General features: G+C 40.0%; 1 protein-coding gene across 1 annotated transcript in view; it reads right to left on the bottom strand.

The window, feature by feature from the left end:
* MRC1 (mannose receptor C-type 1) overlaps positions 1 to 5,766 on the bottom strand; it is a 98,030-nt gene extending 92,264 nt beyond the window's left edge. Inside the window, exon 1 of the mRNA XM_060121740.1 lies at positions 5,685 to 5,766. Within this exon, the coding sequence (XP_059977723.1) occupies positions 5,685 to 5,745 (61 nt within the window). The 5' untranslated portion in view covers positions 5,746 to 5,766. The remainder of the gene's footprint in view (positions 1 to 5,684) is intronic.
* Between the last annotated feature and the right edge of the window lie 16,910 nt (positions 5,767 to 22,676).

Below are 22,676 nucleotides of genomic sequence, written 5' to 3'. Positions count from 1 at the left end.
GTAAACCTTCAAATGTTAGTGTCCTCTTTCCCATCTCCAAGTGAAAAGTCTAAACAATTGATACAAAGAGAGGGACTAAGTAAGTCCTTCTTTGACAGACTGTTGTTTTGAAGCACGTTTATGTCTTTCCTGATGGACACACTCCAGCTGGTAAATTACATCTACTTCTTAGCCTCAGAGCCAAAAGACCATGGTCAAGAATTAGCTCTGGTCCTTAATGGCTAGCTGACTTCCAAGCCTCAGTTTCCTCCTGTAGTAAAATGTGGACTGTAACACCCACCCAACCCATCTCACTGGGATCTGATTAAGGATCTGATTAAGGAACTGCAAGCAATTACTTAAAGTGATTAAAGCTCTGAAAGGGCTCTGTGACCTTATCTTGGTCTGTAATTAGAAGAACCTGTCCAACAGTGCTTACTTCTCTGTCAGTTTCCATTCCTTTTGAAAGGGCACTTGCCTTCCTATCTCCTTTTACTTTCACTTTTATTCTACCTGATTTCCACTAGTTCCCTCTATGGACCCATGTAACCATATGGTATTTCCATTCAATAAAGCTTGATGGTTGCCAAGAGGCAAGAGGACACTGCTGTTCTCACATTGACATCCGTTTCCCTCTCTCTGCCATGCAGATAAGAAACCACTTCAGAAGCTACTTTCCTGTGCAACTCCCTTTGTGATCTGTGGTCTCCTGGTTCTCCCTTAGCTGCTCAAGATTCAGTCTCAGACCGGGTTTCAGGATCAGTGTCATCACTGTAATCTCCAGGTCCCTTTGAAGACGAGGGTCTTTGTCTTAACTGAGGTTGAGTGTATTTGATTCTTTTTTTTTTGACAGGTTACCTTCTGTATTTTCTTTTTTAAAAACTTATTGAAGTATAGTTGATTTACAATGTTGTGCTAATTTCTGCTGCACACAGTGATTCAGTTATACATATATATATATTCCTTTTCATATTCTTTTCCATTATGGTTTACCACAGGATATTGAATATAGTTCCCTGTGCTAGACAGTAGGACCTTGCTGTTTATCCATTCTATACATAATAGTTTGCATCTGCTAATCCCAAACTCCCAATCCATCCCTCCCCCACCCCCCTCCCCCTTGGCCACCACAAGTCTGTTCTCTCTGTCTGTGAGTCAGTTTCTGTTTCATAGATAAGTTCATTTGTGTATATTTTAGATTCCACATTTGTGTATATTTTAGATTCCACATTTAAGTGATATCATATGGTATTTGTCTTTCTCTTTCTAGCTTCTTTCAAGCGTATTTGATTCTTTAAAGCTCACATTTAACCAGTGATGACTCTTCCTACCTAGAAATTAGGTCCAACACCCTCAGAAGCCACTGAAATGTCACTCAACAAAGCAATTGTCTTCTTGCCTATATCTGGAATATCCTACATCCACAGATCTTCATCTCTGAATTATAGAAAAATCAGAGGTTATTTGGGACAACAACATGAAAAATAGACAACTATAAGAGTAATTGAAAAAAGAAAGATGACAAAAATTTGGTTTTGGTCAACAATGTCTGAAAGTATGTCTTAAATCTGGTATCCAAAACAAGTCATATGTATGAAGGAAGAAATGAGAGACTAGAAATGAATAAAAGTTAGAAAGAAAGAAAGGAAGGAAGGAAGAAAGAAAGAAAGAAAGAAGGAAAGAAAGAAAGAAAGAAGGAAAGAAAGAAGAAGGAAGGAAAGAAGGAAAGAAAGGAAGGAAGAAAGAAAGAGAGAAAGAAAGAAAGACAGAAAGAAAGAAAGGAAGGAAGGAAGGAAGAAAGAAAGAGAGAAAGAAAGAAAGAAGGAAAGAAAGAAAGAAGAAAGAGAGAGACAGAAAGAAAGAAAGGGAAAGAAGGAAAGAAAGAAAGAAAGAGAGAGAAAGAAAGAAAGAAAGAGATAGAGACAGAAAGAAAGAAAGAAAGGAAGGAAGGAAGGAAGGGAGAAAGACAAGAAGAAAAGTAGAAATATTATAAGGAAAATTTTATGAAAAATGAAAACTAGTAAGGGAATAGGCAGTGGGCAACTGTTCCCCGAAGATGTCCAAGATTGGTATGAAACCAATCATCTGTGGAGCAAAAACACATTGCTTCTGTTTGATAGAAAGAACGCTGCCCTGGGAGTCAGCAGGCCTGAGCATTCAGCAGGTTGTGCCACTAACCAGTGAGACCCTGGAAAGATCACTTAACCTGTCAGGACCTCAGTCTTCTTACAATAAACGAGGAGGTTGTATGCAGGACAGCAGTGGGCTAGAGGTCACATTCACTCTGTTAGTTTTGGTTTTTTTCACCCTCACGGGCCAGTGAGAGCCTCTTACTGACACCTCTTCCCAACTCTGCTTCCAGTGGCCTCACGTTGGTAGTTTGAAATCAACCATGGTTGGAGTCTCACACTGTGGAAATCACTCCATGCCACAAATCAGTGCTTTTTCTCTTCTGAGAACCAACTGTTACGTTTACCACCACTGCACTGCCTGTGAGCCAAACCGTCCCAATTTCAAGCTAAACCTCTGTGCCTGAGCAACTCTCACTGTATCTCTACCACGATTGTATCCCCCACTGAGGTCGAGACGTTGGCACAAGAACTGAATGCAGTTCTTCCTGCTAAAGAGATCACTCTCCCTCTGCTATGCTTGGCCGCCCGGCCCCATCCAGGTACAACACGGGGTCTCGTGGTGTTGATGATGCAGGATGTTCTCAGGGAAGTGGGAGAAAGGGTTCTGGGTTGGAAAGAAACCACAGGAAGCAGGGAGACCTTTTTGGGGGGGTTGTATAAATGGGAAGGGAGTCCAGGGGAGGGGTACGGAGGGTTTGTACATTCTTTATTCTACAGCTAAGTAGGCGCTCTGCTTTATCCAGAAACCTCCGTTCATGTGCCACTGGGCCAAGAAAAGGCCAAATAAGAATTAAAGGCTCTCAAGTTAATAACAAATTTTCTGGAAAGAGCTCCCTTATACATGTTTTTGTTTTGCTTTCATTCTTTAAGTAAAGATCCTTCAGCACTCTCCTGCTTCTCCCATAGTTGTGTCTATGAAGAGGAAGACATTCATCAGAGCAAAAGGCATCCTGCTGTCTCCAGGAAGGAAAACTGCCTAAGCAAAGTGAGAAAGACTTTTTGCCCCCAAAACATTAAGAGCAAATTTAAAGAAACTTAGGGAATTCCCTGGCAGTCCAGTGGTTAGGACTCTGCACTCTCACTGCCGAAGGCCCTGGTTCAATCCCTGGTCTGGGAACTAAGATCCCACAAGCCACGCAGTGTGGCTAAAAAAAAAAAGAAGAAAAAAAAAAGAAATTTAGGGGCTCTATCTGTGGTATCTGTGCTGCCCAGTATGGTAGCTATTAGCCCCAAGGGTCTATTGTACACTTGAAATGAAGCCAGTCTGAACTGAGATGCCCTGTAAGTATAAGATGCGCATTGGATGTTGACATTTTAATTTTAAAAAAATGAATGTAAAAATATCCCAGTAAATTTTATATTGATGAATGTTGACTAATAATATTTTAGATACATTGGGTTAAATAAAACATATTCATAAAATCAATGTTTCTTTTTACTTTTTTAAAGGTGGCTGCATAATGTGGCTGACGACGTACCTATTGGAAGGTGCTGGGTTAGGGTCCAGGTCTCATCCAGTGTCTGTCTGAAGACCTTTAGTGACAGAGAACTTACCCCTAAGCAGAACATTCTATTTGAGACAGCGCAACCGTTAGAAGATTTTCACTGCTCTTAGTTTTAACCTTTGGGGTCACAAAGAATATATTAATCCTCCTGCACAAGACTGTTTTTCAAGATGAAGACAGGGGTGATGTGGAGCTCACCTGCCCTGCTGTCGCACTCCTCACTGTCTGAGGGATGCACTCTGCAGCCAGGACTCAGGTCAAATGTGTCCTCAGGCCCCAGGACTCTTTCCTCGGCATTGTTTTTTTGGGAAACTTCTCCTTTAAATGCTAACTCTACTGCTTGTATTGAACAATTGATTGCTATCACGGGACTAAAAAGAAGTCACTACTATTGACAGCTGACACTTAGGACGCAACTACTCTGGGTCATATTATGTTCTAAATATTTTACACAGTTCAACTCATTGAATCATTGCCACAACTGGTGAGGCAAGTAATACAATGCTCCTTACTTTACACACACAAAAATTAAAGCACAAAGAAATTAAGCAGCTTCCCGGCAGGGGCCAGGTGCAAACCCTACTGCCTTTGCTTGTGTTTTTATAATCCCCACTACTTCGGGCTCATGGTGAGTTAACGCTTTCTGTGATGGAACACTGTCCCTGGGAGGCTTCCTGGTGGGGGGGAGTTTCCGTCTCCTCCGTGGCCCCGACTCACACCCGCGTCCAACTCAACAGGGCATGGAGCGCCCTTTCGCACAGGCTGGGCGCAGACGGCGTTTGCTGATTTGAGAGGAATGAAGGGGGATCGGGGAGCCAGCATTTCCAAGTTGAAATCCCGTTTGTCCCATGTAAAAAGAGACCTGGAAATAAAAATTCCTACAGGCACTCTCATTCCAAGGGTAAAGCAGGTTGAGACTGAAATAGAAGAGAGAGTATTTCTTCTATTTCTCCATAAAAGAAATAGAAGAGAGAGACTCCATAATGTCTTTGGGCTTCTGAAAAGCTCTGAATCTATGCCTCACGAGCAATCATCAGTCTCCAGGAAAAAAAAAAAAGGGTGAGGGTGGACAGGAATAAATCAGTGTGAACAACTTAGAACAGAGATAAGGATCAACGTGGAACATAGATAAGGATGAACTCTCCGGCAGTAAAAGCTAGATCAAACGGTTCATCCACTACTGAGTGAAGTAAGTCAGAGAAAGACAAATATCAAATGACATCACTTATATATGGAATCTAAAAACAGGGTACAAATGAACTTATCTACAAAACAGAAATAGAGTTACAGATGTAGAAAACAAAAGTATGGTTACCAGGGGGTAAAGGGGGGGAGGGATAAATTGGGAGACTGGGACTGACATAAGCACACTGCTGTATATAGGACAGATAACTAATAAGGACCTACTGGATAGCACAGGGAACTCTACTCAGTACTCTGTAATGACCTATATGGGAAAAGAATCTAAAAAAGAGTGGATATATGTAGATGTAAAACTGATTCACTTTGCTGTACACCTGAAACTAACACAACATTGTAAATCAACTATAATCCAATTAAGCAAAAATGTAATGGCTCATTCACAGAAAAAGAGATGAGTTCTAAAACTCCCATGGAATCTTCGGGCGGGGGGACGATCTGCAATCCATCCTTAGACCTACCATGAAGAGAGACACCAGTGCCGCCTTCCTTTTGGTCAAAAACACTCAGAAGTTGTTGATGGGGGGTTAGATAGAAACTGAAAATTAGAATCGGCCAACCACAGAGGAAATCGCTCTAAGAATAAAGCGGGGAAGAGGCAACGGCAGATGAGAGAAGAGGTAAGGGGAAGATGGGGCTCTGTGGCGCTCAGGTCAGGCCGCCCCTCTGCCCTGCCAAGCGGCCGCCTCCTCCGGGTGCCCCGCTTCCAGGCCTGGGGACCAGGCGGAGGTTTGCCGCAGAGCTGGTGGTGCGGAAGTCCTGTTTTCTCTTCCCCGCAGGTGTGGAAGAAATCCCTCAACCCTGACCCAGAGGGGAGGGGGTACCCCAGGCCCCAAGTCAGAAAGCTTCCAGGTCAGAGCCCACTTACCCAGGAGCTGCACGGCAACCGGAAGGAGAGAAAGGAAAGACAGGAGCGCGGACAGCTTCATGGCCCAGGGTTGATCCTCTTCTTGCAGGGATGGAGAGCAGAGAGCCGGGAGAACCAAGACAGTGAGGGCGCCGGCTCGCCCTGCCCCTCCCCCCCTCTCTGCACAACCGGCTGAAAAGAAGCTTGGAGGCAGGGCCCACTTTTAAAGGGCTTCTGAAATTAGGGAAAACCTCCAATAAGGAGATATCCTGTCACATGAGGGCGGTTGGAAAAACAGGAATTCAAAGTTACAACTTTGCTTTGTAAGCTAACTTCTGAGAAGAGCAGATACAGGGGAAGGGGAGAGAGGGACACGTGGGGGGAGAGCGATGAGGAAGATGGGGGAGGCGAGAGGGGGCCAGTGAGAAATGAGCAGCCGGGCCGGCCTGCAGGGCAGTGGGAAGTGAAACTGCTCTGGACCTCCTGGTCCTGCTCGGAGGATGGGGCCATGGGGAGGGCAAGCTGGAGGCCACTACCTGGCCTGGAAAAGTCAGGTTTCCTCTGGGAAGCCACTCGGCAGACAAATCCCACCGGAACATGGTAGAGAGGGTAGGCACTAAGAAAAAGGACAGTTTTCTGGGGGAAACATACTCTTAAGAGCTGAAACGGACCCACCTCGTTCTCCATATTCAGTGCTTAGAGCCTCCTTTTTCCTTAGAAATCTTCAAAAGAAACTTCACGTGGAGCTTTGTTCCTTTTGGCTAGAAGAAAAGTGAAATAGAGACTAAGCCTAGGAAAGTATCTCAGTCATAACAGGAGGGAGAAACTTCTAGAAGTCTTTTTCTAGAAATTTCTCTAGAGAGCCAGAGAAAACAGTGACAGGGTTTGCAGTAAAGCCTCGCTGCCCATCCTCGACCATAGTGATCTTCTTCAGGTTCACTAGGGTCCTCTTGCTGGCAGAAAACCTGCTCATTTGGTCAAAAAGATGTATATTCATTACAAGATAGGCAGAATACTTTCTTTTAAAAAAATGGAAACAGGTATTTCATTAAGCACCATATTAACCCTAAACATCTATTTTGTTATTTTTTCAGAAGTGAAATATGAATTAAGAACATTTTGAAGAAGATATTAGTAATTAAATAGCCAACCCACAACTGGCATGTGGGAAATGTTAGCCAGTCAAAAAGAAGCTACTGGAAACATTGTATTCTTTGAAAATTTAAATGAATAGTTTGTCTTCAAGTGGAAAGCTCACACAAAGATTCACACCTCTGTGATAATGTTATAAACTTTGCTTCCTAATAAAAAATGTGACATTGTTCTCTTACTGAATTTTTTTTTTAGCATTCTAAATTTAAGATTATTCTGACAGGATGAAAAAGATGGTAAAAATGTAGGGCACAAGAAAAATGTTTCTTTTTTTGTTAAGCTAACTCTTCACTGACATAAAGAAGTTGGTTACAAAACAGAGCAGATGAAACAAAATGTTGTTTTCTAAAACAGTGCTTCACTGATTTATCATAAGAAAAAAAATATTTTAAATGAGGCATTCATGGTTTTTAAATGTAAATCAATTCTATAAATTAAAAAAGTTTGGCCTAATTTGGATTTCTATTAATTTCAGAAGCAAATAAAACTTAACTGAATTCTCCCTACACTCACATTCAGGGTTTTTTAAATTACACAAGTGTGTCATATGGCCAACCAGGATCAGTGGTAGAATCTGTGACTTTGAAACAAAAGGAGGCCAATTGTCCCACAAAGAATTTACCCCATAACACTGACCTTACTGAAACAAAGATTTAACAGGCTAAAAGAAAAAGAAATCCAACTCTTGGGGGGGTGAAGGTGGAACTGGAAGCTCTAGAAATCCATCATTCTACCTCAACAGCTACTGAATTGGCAGAAAGTGTCTGGAGGAACTATTTTGGAACTCTAGACTCTAGTGGAAACCTGGGAGCATCCGGTGGAGAGCTTGGTGGAGAGGCTGCTAAACATCAGTGAGTTTCAACCTCTCCCCTGTGGTGGTGGCTACCACCCTCCACTCCCCCATCTTTGTGGCAGGTAACAGTGAGGGTGGCAGACTGTTTGGTGCAGCTTGCCAGAACCAGGACAGACCGTCAGGAACTTGTCCTCCAAATATCAGAGTGGTGTGTTCTGAAGGCTGACTGCGCTCTTCATTGCTTTCACCACTTCTGTTCAACGTAGTACTGAAAGTTCCAGCCAGAGCAATTAGGCAAGAAAAAATTAAAAAATAAAAGCATCCAAGAAGATGTGGCACATATATACAATGGAATATTACTCAGCCATAAAAAGGAATGGAATTGAGTTATTTGTAGTGAGGTGGATGGACCTAGAGTCTGTCATACAGAGTGAAGTAAGTCAGAAAGAGGAAAACAAATACCGTATGCTAACACATATATATGGAGTCTAAAAGAGAAAATGGTTCTAAAGAACCTAGGCGCAGGACAGGAATAAAGACGCAGATGTAGGGAATGGACTTAAGGATGCAGGGAGGGGGAAGGGTAAGCTGAGACGAAGTGAGAAAGTGGCATGGACATATATATACTACCAAATGTAAAACAGATAGCTCATGGGAAGCAGCCACATAGCACAGGGAGATCAGCTTGGTGCTTTGTGACCACCTAGAGTAGTGGGATAGGGTGGGTGGAAGGGAAAGCAAGAGAGAGGGGATACGGGGATATGCGTATGCATATAACTGATTCACGTTGTTATACAGCAGAAACTAACACACCATTGTAGAGCAATTATACTCCAATAAAGATGTTAAAAATAAAACAATAAAAATAAAAGCATCCAAATTGGAAAGAAAGGAGAAAAAGTATCACTCTTCACAGATGGCATTATTTTATATGTGGAAAACCCTAAAACTTCTACAAAAAACAAAAACAAAAAGAATGCTAAAGCTAATAACCAAATACAACAAAGTTGAAGAATATAAAATCAAAACACAAAAATCAGTTATGTTTCTATACACTATTAATGAAAAATCTGAAAAGGAAATTAAGAAAACAATTTTATTTACAATAGCATCAAAAAGAATAAAGTACTCAGGAATAAATTTCACCAAGGAGACAAAAGACTTATACAATGAAAACTACAAAACATTGCTGAAAGAAATTAAAGAAGACCTAAATAAATGGAAAGCTATCCCATGTTCACAGAATGATAAACAAAGCACTGTTAAGATGACAATACCACCCTATCTCTTAGAATACTATCTCTTAGAATACTATCTCTTAGAATACTACCCTAAGAGATCTACAGGTTCAATGCAATCCCTATCAAAATCCCAATGATTTTTTTTGCAGAAATAGAAAAACCCATCTTAAAATTCATAAGAAATCCCATTTAGCCAAAACAGTTTTGAGAAAGAACAAAATTGGAGATTTCACACTTCCTGATTTCAAAACTTACTACAAAGCTACAGTAATCAAATGGTGTGGTACTGGCATAAATGAGTCATAATGACTAACAGAATAGAACAGAGAGGCCAGAAATAAACCCTCGTATTTGCATTCAATTGATTTTTTTTACAAAGGTACCAAGGCCATTCAATGCAGGAAGGATTAAAAATGGATCAAAACCTAAAGTTAAGAGCTAAACTATACAATTTTTATAAGAAAACATTAGGAAAAAAACTTCATGACATTAGATTTGGCAAATGATTTTTTCTTTTTGGACATGACACCAAAAGCAGAGCAACAAAAGAAAAAAGTAGATAAATTAGGCTTCATCAAAATTAAAAACTTGTGTATCAAAGGATACTATCAAAAGAGTGAAAAGCCAACTCACAGAATGAGAGAAAATATTTGCAAATCATACACCTAATAAGGGATTAAGATCCAGAATATATAAAGAAATACAACTCAACAGCAAAGCAACTTATTCTTAAAATGGGCAATGGACTTCAATAGACATTCCTCCAAAGAAAATATACAAGTAGCCAATAAGCGTGTGAACAGATGCTCAATATCATTAGTCATCAGAAAAGTGCAAAGAAAACCACAGTGGTATAACGTTTCACATCCATTAGGATAGCTATTATCAAAAAACAAAAACAGAAAATAACAAGCATTGATGAAGATGTGGAGAAATTGGAACCCTTGTGTATTGCTGGTGGGAATGTAAAATGGTATAGCCACTGTGGAAAACAGTTTGGCAGGTCCTTAAAAAGTTAAATGCGGAATTGCCCTATGATCCAGCAGTTCCACTTCTAGGTATATACACAAAACAATTAAAACCACAGACTCAAACAAATATTTGTACACCAATGTTTATTGCAGCATTATTCATAGTAGCCAAAAGGTAAAAGCAATACAAGTGGCTAGCAGTAGATGAATGAATAAACAAATGTGGTATATATATACAATGGAATATTATTCAGCCATAAAAAGGAATTCTGATATGTGCTACCGCATGTACAATCTTGAAGTAATACAGAAACAAGAGGACAAATATTGCATGATTCCACTTCTATGATGAACGTAGAATAGGCAAATTCATAGAGACAGGAAAAATAGAGGTTACTGGGGACAGGTGTGGGAGGGGAGAATGAGTGCTATTGTCTAATGGGTTCAGAGGTTCTCTTTGGGATGATGAAAATTTCTGAAAATAGTGGTGATAGTTGCATAACATTGTGAATATACTTGCAACCACTGAATTGTACATGAAAAATGATAAATTTTATGTTATGTATATTTTACCACATTAAAATGAAATCCAACTCTTAGCTTTCTCTTTATACCCTTCTACTAAGTTTTGGTTCTGGTTTTTGGTTTGCTATTGATGACAGTGGTTGTTTTCAACTAGTACTTCCTTCAAGCTAAAGAAGGATTTCTATAAAATAAAGGAAATCCTCATTTTTTCTAATTGGTAAGACAATTGCTGAACTATTTCATTTCCTCTTAGACTTTCCCTTCACACCCACTCAATTCCATATAAGATGAACTTAGTGACTCCTCTCTTCTGAAACAATTTCAAGAAAATTAGCTCCACAAATTATTTGGTAACCTGTTCTACCATTTCTCCTAGCTAAAACTGGTGACTGATGCAGAAGTTTGTTTTGTTTAAACATCTCTATCTTTTAATGGGCAAATTTGCTCAAATGATAACAAGATAATTTCAACTCAGAAGGAAAAAAGAAGATACAATGACGCAGTTAAGTAAAAACTTTAAAAATGTAAAGACAGAAAACTGGTTTTTTATGTTCTTATTCCTCGATTTTCCAATCCTATCAAAATACATCAAAACACCAATAATGCATTAGCAATTTAATAGAAAATAATTACCTTATAGCGATCAAAAAATCTTTGTATTGGATTATTTATCTAAAAGTTGACTTTAATTTGTAATTCTCTTCAGATGGTATATTTAGATTCACTGTAATCTACAGTATATGCAGACTATTTGAAGAGCCTGTGAGTTTTATAGTTTTGCAATCAATGTGTTGTTTTGTTTTGTTTGGCATGGCATACATCTTTATAATATATTGGGTGGGCCAAAAAGCCTTCAGTTTTTAAAGTAAAAATAAAAGACACATTTTTCATTTTCACCATGAACTTTATTGAACAACGTATTCACCCTTTTGTTCCACTACTTTCTGTCATTTTTCAGGCAACTTCATAATTCCATCTTCCCAAAACTTTTTGAGCAAAGAACTTTTCCAGGTGCCTTTTACAGTCTTCCAGGGAATTGAAATTTTTTCCACTAAAAGAATTTTGTAAAGACTGAAATAAGTGGAAATCTGAAGGCGCGATGTGTGGTGAATACAGAAGATGAATAATAACTTCCCAGCCAAAGTGTAATAGTTTTTGCCTGGTCATCAAAAACACATGCAGTCTTGCGTTATCCTGATGGAAGATTATGCGTTTTCTCTTGACTAATTCTGGATGCTTTTCGTCGAGTGCCATCTTCAGTTGGTCTAATTGGGAGCCGTACTTGTTGGAATTAATATTTGGTTTTCTGGAAGGAGCTCATAATAGATAACTCCCTTCCAATCCCACCATATACACAACATCACCTTCATTGGATGAAGACTGGCCTTTGGTGTGGTTGGTGGTGATTCATTTCGCTTGCCCCACGATCTCCTCTGTTCCACATTGTTGTACAGTATCCACTTTTCACTGCCCATCACAATTTGTTTTAAAAACAGAACATTTTCATTACATTTAAGTAGAGAATCGCATGTGGAAATATGGTCAAGAAGGTATTTTTCACTTAACTTCTGTGGAATCCAAACATCAAATCAATTCACATAACCAGGCTGGTGCAAATGATCTTCAACACTTGATTTGGATATTTTGAGTATGTCAGCTATCTCTCACGTGGTATAACGTTGACCGTTCTCAATTATTCTTTCAGTTGATCGCTATCAACTTCAACTGGTCAACCCGATAGTGGAGCACCATCCAGCGAGAAGTCTCCAGCACAAAACTTCACAAACCACTTTTGACGTGTTCTATCAGTCACAGCACCTTCTCCATCCACTGCACAAATATTTTTGTGCGTTTCATTTGCGTTTTTACCTTTCTTGAAATAATAACGCATAATATTCCAAAAACGTTGCTTCTTTTCTTCCATCTTCAATATTAAAATTTTAAAATTTAAAATATTTAAAATTTTAAAATATTAAAACTACACAAAAATTTACCAATTTTGATAAGTCTTTTTTTAATTGGAGAATAACTGCTTTACAATGGTGTGTTAGTTTCTGCTTTATAACAAAGTGAATCAGTTATACATATACATATGTTCCCTCTTGTGTCTCCCTCCCTCCCACCCTCCCTATCCTACCCCTCCAGGCGAGCACAAAGTACCGAGCTGATCTCCCTGTGCTATGCGGCTGCTTCCCACTAGCTATCTACCTTACCTTTGGTAGTGTATATATGTCCATGCCTCTCTCTCGCTTTGTCACAGCTCACCCTTCCCCCTCCCCATATCCGCAAGTCCATTCTCTAGTAGGTCTGTGTCTTTATTCCTGTCTTACCCCTAGGTTCTTCATGACATTTTTTTTCTTAGATTCCAGATATATGTGTTAGCATATGGTATTTGTCTTTCTCTTTCTGACTTACTTCACTCTGTATGACAGACTCTAGGTCTATCCACATCATTACAAATAGCTCAATTTCGTTTCTTTTTATGGCTGAGTAATATTCCATTGTATATATGTGCCACATCTTCTTTATCCATTCATCCGATGATGGACACTTAGGTTGCTTCCATCTCCGGGCTGTTGTAAATAGAGCTGCAATGAACATTTTGGTACATGACTCTTTTTGAATTATGGTTTTCTCAGGGTATATGCCCAGTAGTGGGATTGCTGGGTCATATGGTAGTTCTATTTGTAGTTTTTTAAGGAACCCCCATACTGTTCTCCACAGTGGCTGTATCAATTTATATTCCCACCAACAGTGCAAGAGGGTTCCCTTTTCTCCACACCCTATCCAGCATTTATTGTTTCTAGACTTTTTGATGATGGCCATTCTGACTGGTGTGAGATGATATCTCATTGTAGTTTTGATTTGCATTTCTCTAATGATTAATGATGTTGAGCATTCTTTCATGTGTTTGTTGGCAGTCTGTATATCTTCTTTGGAGAAATGTCTATTTAGGTCTTCTGCCCATTTTTGGATTGGGTTGTTTGTTTTTTTGTTATTAAGCTGCATGAGCTGCTTATAAATTTTGGAGAGTAAATCTTTGTAAGTTGGTTCATTTGCAAATATTTTCTCCAATTCTGAGGGTTGTCTTTTGGTCTTGTTTATGTTTCCTTTGCTGTGCAAAAGCTTTCAAGTTTCATTAGGTCCCATTTGTTTACTTTTGTTTTTATTTCCATTTCTCTAGGAGGTGGGTCAAAAAGGATCTTGCTGTGATTTATGTCATAGAGTGTTCTGCCTATGTTTTCCTCTAAGAGTTTGATAGTTTCTGGCTTTACATTTAGGTCTTTAATCCATTTTGAGCTTATTTTTGTGTATGGTGTTAGGGAGTGATCTAATCTCATACTTTAACATGTACCTGTCCAGTTTTCCCAGCACCACTTATTGAAGAGGCTGTCCTTTCTCCACTGTACACTCCTGCCTCCTTTACCAAATATAAGGTGACCATATGTGCGTGGGTTTATCTCTGGGCTTTCTACCCTGTTCCACTGATCTATATTTCTGTTTTTGTGCCAGTACCATACTGTCTTGATTACTGTAGCTTTGTAGTATAGTCTCATATCAGCGAGCCTGATTCCTCCAGCTCCGTTTTTCGTTCTCAAGATTGCTTTGGATATTCGGGGTCTTTTGTGTTTCCATACAAATTGTGAAATTTTTTGTTCTACTTCTGTGAAAAATGCCAGTGGTAGTTTGATAGGGATTGCATTGAATCTGTAGATTGCTTTGGGTAGTAGAATCATTTTCACAATGTTGATTCTTCCAATTCAAGAACATGGTATATCTCTCCATCTACTTGTATCATCTTTAATTTCTTTTATCAGTGTCTTATAATTTTCTGCATACAGGTTTTTTGTCTCCTTAGGTAGGTTTATTCCTAGATATTTTATTGTTTTTGTTGCCGTGGTAAATGGGAGTGTTTTCTTGATTTCACTTTCAGATTTTTCATCATCAGTGTATAGGAATGCAAGAGATTTCGGTGCATTAATTTTGTATCCTGTTACTTTACCAAATCCATTGATTAGCTCTCGTAGTTTTCTGGTAGCATCTTTAGGATTCTCTATGTATAGTATCATGTCATCTGCAAACAGTGACAGCTTTACTTCTTCTTTTCCGATTTGGATTCCTTTTATTTCCTTTTCTTCTCTGATTGCTGTGGCTAAAACTTCCAAACTATGTTGAATAAGAGTGGTGAGAGCGGGCAACCTTGTTTTGTTCCTGATCTTAGTGGAAATGCTTTCAGTTTTTCACCATTGAGGACAATGTTGGCTGTGGGTTTGTCATATATGGCCTTTAGTATGTTGAGGAAAGTTCCCTCTATGCCTACTTTCTGCAGGGTTTTTATCATAAATGGGTGTTGAATTTTGTCGAAAGCTTTCTCTGCATCTATTGAGATGATCATATGGTTTTTCTTCTTCAATTTGTTAATATGGTATATCACGTTGATTGATTTACATATATTGAAGAATCCTTGCACTCCTGGAATAAACCTCACTTGATCATGGTGTATGATCCGTTTAATGTGCTGTTGGATTCTGTTTGCTAGTATTTGTTGAGGATTTTTGCATCTATGTTCATCAATGATATTGGCCTGTAGTTTTCTTTCTTTGTGACATCCTTGTCTGGTTTTGGTATCAGGGTGATGGTGGCCTCGTAGAATGAGTTTGGGAGTGTTCCTCCCTCTGCTATATTTTGGAAGAGTTTGAGAAGGATAGGTGTTAGCTCTTCTCTAAATGCTTGATAGAATTTGCCTGTGAAGCCATTTGGTCCTGGGCTTTAGTTTGTTGGAAGATTTTTTAATCACAGTTTCAATTTCAGTGCTTGTGATTGGTCTGTTCATATTTTCTATTTCTTCCTGATTCAGTCTTGGCAGGTTGTGCATTTCTTTTTTTTTTTTTTTTTTTTTTTTTTGCGGTACACGGGCCTCTCACTGTTGTGGCCTCTCCGGCTACGGAGCACAGGCTCCGGACGCACAGGCTCAGTGGCCATGGCTCACGGGCCCAGCCGCTCCGCGGCATGTGGGATCTTCCCGTACCGGGGCACGAACCTGTGTCCCCTGCATCGGCAGGCAGACTCTCAACCACTGCGCCACCAGGGAAGCCCAGGTTGTGCATTTCTAAGAATTTGTCCATTTCTTCCAGGTTGTCCATTTTATTGGCATAGAGTTGCTTGTAGTAATCTTTCATGATCTTTTGTATTTCTGCAGTGTCAGTTGTTACTTCTTTTTCATTTCTAATTCTATGATTTGAGTCTTCTCCCTTTTTTTCTTGATGACTCTGGCTAATGGTTTATCAATTTTGTTTATCTTCTCAAAGAACCAGCTTTTAGTTTTATTGATCTTTGCTATTGTTTCCTTCATTTCTTTTTTTTTTTACATTCTTATTTTAATTTTATTTATTTATATATCCATTAACCCACCTATTCCATTTTTTTTTTTTTTTACATCTTTATTGGGGTATAATTGCTTTACAATGGTGTGTTAGTTTCTGCTTTATAACAAAGTGAATCAGTCATACATAAACATATGTTCCCATATGTCTTCCCTGTTGCGTCTCCCTCCCTCCCACCCTCCCCATCCCACCCCTCCAGGCTGTCACAAAGCACCGAGCCAATATCCCTGTGCCATGCGGCTGCTTCCCACTAGCTATCTACCTTACTGCGTTTGTTAGTGTGTATATGCCCATGACTCTCTCTCGCCCTGTCACAGCTCACCCTTCCCCCTCCCCATAACCTCAAGTCCGTTCTCTAAGAGGTCTGCGTCTTTATTCCTGCTATACCCCTAGGTTTTTCATGACATTTTTTTTTCTTAAATTCCATATATATGTGTTAGCATACGGTATTTGTCTCTCTCTTTCTGACTTACTTCACTCTGTATGACAGACTCTAGGTCTATCCACCTCATTACAAATAGCTCAATTTCGTTTCTTTTTATGGCTGAGTAATATTCCATTGTATATATGTGCCACATCTTCTTTATCCATTCATCCGATGACGGGCACTTAGGTTGTTTCCATCTCCGGGCCACTGACCTAATGAAACTTGAAAGCTTTTGCACAGCAAAGGAAACCATAAACAAGACCAAAAGACAACCCTCAGAATGGGAGAAAATATTTGCAAATGAAGCAACCGACAAAGGATTAATCTCCAAAATTTACAAGCAGCTCATGCAGCTCAATAACAAGAAAACAAACAACCCAATCCAAAAATGGGCAGAAGACCTAAATAGACATTTCTCCAAAGAAGATATACAGACTGCCAACAAACACATGAAAGAATGCTCAACATCACTAATCATTAGAGAAATGCAAATCAAAACTACAATGAGATATCATCTCACACCAGTCAGAATGGCCATCATCAAAAAATCTAGAAACAATAAATGCTGGAGAGGGTGTGGAGAAAAGGGAACCCTCTTACACTGTTGGTGGGAATGTAAATTGACACAGCCACTGTGGAGAACAGTATGGAGGTTCCTTAAAAAGCTACAAATAGAACTACCATATGACCCAGCAATCCCACTACTGGGCATATACCCTGAGAAAACCATAATTCAAAAAGAGACATGTACCAAAATGTTCCTTCATTTCTTTTTCATTTATTTCTGTTCTGAATTTTATGATTTCTTTCCTTCTGATAACTTTGGGTTTTTTTTGTTCTTATTTCTCTAACTGCTTTAGGTGCAAGGTTAGGTTGTTTATTCGAGATGTTTCTTGTTTATTAAGGTAGGATTGCATTGCTATAAACTTCCCTCTTAGAACTGCTTTTGCTGCACCCCATAGATTTTGAGTTGTCATGTCTCCATTGTCATTTGTTTCTAGGTGTTTTTATATTTCCTCTTTGATTTCTTCAGTGATCACTTCGTTATTAAGCAGTGTACTGTTTGGCCTCCATGTGTTTGTATTTTTTACAGATCTTTTCCTGTAATTGATATCTAGTCTCATAGCGTTGTGGTCAGAAAAGATACTTGATACAATTTCAATTTCCTTAAATTTACCAAGGCTTGATTTGTGACCCAAGATATGATCTATCCTGGAGAATGTTCCATGAGCACTTGAGAAAAATGTGTATTCTGTTGTTTTTGGATGGAATGTCCTATAAATATCAATTAAGTCCATCTTGTTTAATGTATCACTTAAAGCTTGTGTTTCCTTATTTATTTTCATTCTGGATGATGTGTCCATTGGTGAAAGGGGGTGTTAAAGTCCCCTACTATGAATGTGTTACTGTCGATTTCCCCTTTTATGCCTGTTAGTATTTGCCTTATGTATTGAGGTGCTCCTATGTTGGGTGCATAAATATTTACAATTGTTATATCTTCTTCTTGGATTGATCCCTTGATCATTATGTAGTGTCCTTCTTTGTCTCTTCTAGTAGTCTTTATTTTAAAGTCTATTTTGTCTGATATGAGAATTGCTACTCCAGCTTTCTTTTGGTTTCCATTTGCATGGAATATCTTTTCCCATCCCTTTACTTTCAGTCTGTATGTGTCTCAAGGTCTGAAGTGGGTCTCTTGTAGACAGCATATATTTGGGTCTTGTTTTTGTATCCATTCAGCCAATCTGTGTCTTTTGGTGGGAGCATTTAGTGCATTTACATTTAAGGTAATTATCAATATGTATGTTCCTATTCCCATTTTCTTAATTGTTTTGGGTTCTTTATTGTAGGTCTTTCCCTTCTCTTGTGTTTCTTGCCTAGAGAAGTTCCTTTAGCATTTGTTGTAAAGCTGATTTGGTGCTGAACTCTCTCAGCTTTTGCTTGTCTGTAAAGGTTTTAATTTCTCCATCAAATCTGAATGAGATCCTTCCTGGGTAGAGTAATCTTGGTTGCAGGTTTTTCTCCTCCATCACTTTAAATATGTCCTGCCATTCCCTTCTGGCTTGCAGAGTTTCTGCTGAAAGATCAGCTGTTAACCTTATGGGGATTCCCTTGTGTGTTATTTGTTGTTTTTCCCTTGCTGCTTTTAATATGCTTTCTTTGTATTTAATTTTTGACAGTTTGATTAATATGTGTCTTGGCGTATTTCTCCTTGGATTTATCCTTTATGGGACTCTCTGTGCTTCCTGGACTTGATTAACTATATCCTTTCCCATATTAGGGAAGTTTTCAACTATAATCTCTTCAAATATTTTCTCAGTCCCTTTCTTTTTCTCTTCTTCGTCTGGAACCCCGATAATTCGAATGTTGGTGCATTTAATGTTGTCCCTGAGGTCTCTGAGACTGTCCTAGTTTTTTTCATTCTTTTTTCTTTATTCTGCTCTGCAGTAGTTATTTCCACTACTTTATCTTCCAGGTCACTTATCCATTCTTCTGCCTCAGTTATTCTGCTATTGATCCCATCTACAGTATTTTTAATTTCATTTATTGTGTTGTTCATCATTGCTTGTTTCATCTTTAGTTCTTCTAGGTCCTTGTTAAATGTTTCTTGCATTTTGTCTAGCCTATTTCCAAGATTTTGGATCATCTTTACTATCATTATTCTGAATTCTCTTTCAGGTAGACTGCCTATTTCCTCTTCATTTGTTAGGTCTGGTGGGTTTTTACCTTGCTCCTTCATCTGCGGTGTGTTTTTCTGTCTTCTCATTTTGCTTATCTTACTGTGTTTGGGGTCTCCTGTTCGCAGGCTGAAGGTTCATAGTTCCCGTTATTTTTGGTGTCTGTCCCCAGTGGCTAAGGTTGGTTCAGTGGGTTGTGTAGGCTTCCTGGTGGAGGGGACTAGTGCCTGTGTTCTGGTGGATGAGGCTGGATCTTGTCTTTCTGGTGGGCAGGTCCACGTCTGGTGGTGTGTTTTGGGGTGTCTGTGGACTTATTATGATTTTAGGCAGCCTCTCTGCTAATGGGTGGGGTTGTGTTCCTGTCTTGCTAGTTGTTTGGCATAGGATGTCCAGCACTGTAGCTTGCTGGTCGTTGAGTGAAGCTGGGTGCTGTTGTTGAGATGGAGATCTCTGGGAGATTTTCGCCGTTTGATATTTTATGTGGAGTTGGGAGGTGTCTTGTGGACCAGTGTCCTGAAGTTGGCTCTCCCATCTCAGAGGCACAGCACTGACTCCTGGCTGCTGCCCAAGAGCCTTTCATCCACACGGCTCCTTAATTTGGGATGAGTGGTTGTCTATTCATGTATTCCACAGATGCAGGTACATCAAGTTGATTGTGGAGATTTAATCCGCTGCTCCTGAAGCTGCTGGGAGAGATTTCCCTTTCTCTTCTTTGTTCTCACAGCTCCCAGGGGCTCAGCTTTGGATTTGGCCCCGCCTCTGCGTGTAGGTCGCCGGAGGGCGTCTGTTCTTCGCTCAGACAGGATGGGGTTAAAGGAGCCGCTGATTCAGGGGCTCTGGCTCACTCAGGCCTCCGGGGCTCGGAGGCGGGGCGGGCCTGCGGCGGCAGAGGCCGGCGTGACGTTGCAGCAGCCTGAGGCGTGGCGTGCGTTCTCCCGGGGAAGTTGTCCCTGGATCCCGGGACCCCGGCAGTGTCGGGGTGCACAGGCTCCCCGGAAGGGGGTGTGGAGAGTGACCTGTGCTCGCACACAGGCTTTCTGGTGGCGGCAGCAGCAGCCTTAGCGTCTCCCGCCCGTCTCTGGGGTCCGCGCTGTTAGCCGCGGCTCGCGCCCGTCTCTGGAGCTCCTTTAAGCAGCGCTCTGAATCCCCTCTCCTCGCGCACCAGGAAACAAAGAGGGAAGAAAAAGTCTCTTGCCTCTTCGGCAGGTGCAGACTCTTTCCCGGACTCCCTCCCGGCCAGCCGTGGTGCACTAACCCCCTGCAGGCTGTGTTCACGCCGCCAACCCCAGTCCTCTCCCTGCGCTCCGACCGAAGCCCGAGGCTCAGCTCCCAGCCCCGCCCGCCCCGGCGGGTGAGCAGACACGCCTCTCGGGCTGGTGAGTGCTGGTCGGCACCGATCCTCTGTGCCGGAATCTCCCCGCTTTGCCCTCCGCACCCCTGTTGCTGTGCTCTCCTCTGCGGCTGCGAAGCTCCCCCCCTCTGTCACCCGCAGTCCCCGCCCGCGAAGGGGCTTCCTAGTGTGTGGACACTTTTCCTCCTTCACGGCTCCCTCCCACCAGTGCTGGGCCCGTCCCTATTCTTTTGTCTCTGTTTTTTCTTTTTTCTTTTGCCCTACCCAGGTACGTGGGGTGTTTCTTGCCTTTTGGGAGGTCTGAGGTCTTCTGTCAGCGTTCAGCAGGTGTTCTGTAGGAGTTGTTCCACGTGTAGATGTATTTCTGGTGTATCTGTGAGGAGGAAGGTGATCTCCGCGTCTTACTCTTCTGCCATCTTCCCGGAAGCCCATAAGTCTTTTTTAAAATGCACGCTAAGAAAATTGTTTCCAATGAAGTTAAAGACAACTTTAAGTGCTACCAGAGCCATCCTACAGAAAAAACAGAACGAACATTTTGGTCCACGCAATACTTATTTAACATTACAAAAAAATTTAAGTATAAGATTATGTGACCCATTTAACATTTGAAAAACATTTAAGAATAAGGCAAAAAATGTACTTTTATGATCTAAAAATGACCCAAATTTTATAGATGGAAATCAAGACCAATAATAGTAGGCATCTTCTTCAGAATTACACCAAATATGTAACACTACCTATAATTTTTATCTATTTAGAAGGTAATATTTTTTATTTATTCATTAAAATAGTCTGGAAAATGTATTCCCTCAGGTATCTACATCTTTAAAAAGAAAAATAAAGAAATCATTGTAGAGAAGGCTTTTCTGAAAAATCCATTAATATTCCAATTTCAATGCAAGGAAAATTATGAGATTTTTAATAGGATCATTCTGACAAATTAAGATTTGTAAATGTGTAAGTGCAAATTTTTACAGCAAATAGTACTTGAGTAATTATACCTAAAACATATAAAATCATTTTTATATATTTAGGACTACACTACTTTTTTAAAACATCTTTATTGAAGTATAATTGCTTTACATTGTTGTGTTAGTTTCTGCTTATAACAAAGTGACTCAGCTATACATATACATATATCCCCATATCTCCTCCCTCTTGCGTCTCCCTCCCACCCTCCCTATCCCGCCCCTCTAGGTGGTCACAAAGCACCGAGCTGATCTCCCTGTGCTATGTGGCTGCTTCCCACTAGCTATCTATTTTACATTTGACTACTTTTTTTAAAAAGACTATTTTTTTAGAGCAGTTTTAGGTTTACAATAAAATTGAGTTGAAGTTACAAGACTTCCCGTCTCCTCCCCTGCTCCCACACATGATAGCCTCCCTCATTTTCAACATCCTCTGTACTCTTCCTGTTCATCTCTTTTCCCTCCCCACCCCACCCCAACTACTGATTTTTTTATTGTCTCTACAGTTTCACCTTTTCCAGAATGTCACATAGTTTTGAACCATATAGTAGGTAGCCTTCTCCAGTTGGCTTCTTTCACTTACTAGTATACAGTTAAACTTCCTCCATGTTTTTTCAAGGCCTTATAGCTGATTCTTTTCTAGAACTGAATGGTATTTCATTGTCTGGATGTACCAAGGTTGATTTATCTATTCCCCTACCAAAGGACATCTTGGTTGTTTCTAAGTTTGGGGAATTAAGAATAAAGCAGCTAAAAACATCCATGTTCAGGTTTTTGCATGGACATAAGCTCCCAGCTCCTTTGGGTACATGTTTAAGGAGCATGACTGCTGGATCAGATGGTAACAGTATGTTTAGTTTTGTAAGAAACCATCAAATTGTCTTCCAAAGTAGCTGCACCATTTTGCATTCCCACCAACAATGAATGAAAGTTCCTGTTGCTCCACATCCTTACTGGCATTTGGTGTTGTCAATACTTTGATTTTGGCCATTCTAAATGGTACGTAGTGGCATCTCATTGTTGGTTTAATTTGCATTTCCCTGTTGACATATGATTTGGAGCATCTTTTCATATGCTAATTTCCCATCTGTATATCTTCTTTGATGAGGTGTCTGTTCAGGTATTTTTTCCGTTTTTAAATTGGATTGCTTGTTTTCTTATTGTTGAAATTCAAGTGTTATTTGTGTATTTTGGATAACAGTCTTTAACGATTTGTCTTCTGTAAATATTTTCTCCCAGTCTGTGGTTTGTTTTCTACTTCTTTTGATATTGTTTTTCACTGAGAAGATGGTTTTTAATATTAATGAAGTCCAGCTTAGCGATTATGTCTTTCATGGATCATATCTTTGGTGTTATATTTTAAAAGGCATCACAACACCCAAGGTTACTAAGTTTTCTCCTATGTTTTCTTCTAGAAGTTCTATAGTTTTGTGTTTTCCATTTAGATCTGTGATCCATCTTGACTTAATTTTGTGAAGAGTATATCGTCTGTGTGTAGATTCATGTTTCTGCATGTGGATGTTCAG

The sequence above is a fragment of the Lagenorhynchus albirostris genome, chromosome 1 (genome assembly GCF_949774975.1).
Source record: "Lagenorhynchus albirostris chromosome 1, mLagAlb1.1, whole genome shotgun sequence".
Lineage (NCBI taxonomy): Eukaryota > Metazoa > Chordata > Mammalia > Artiodactyla > Delphinidae > Lagenorhynchus > Lagenorhynchus albirostris.
Note: the sequence above shows the minus strand (reverse complement) of the source record. Positions and strands in the feature narration are given on the sequence as shown.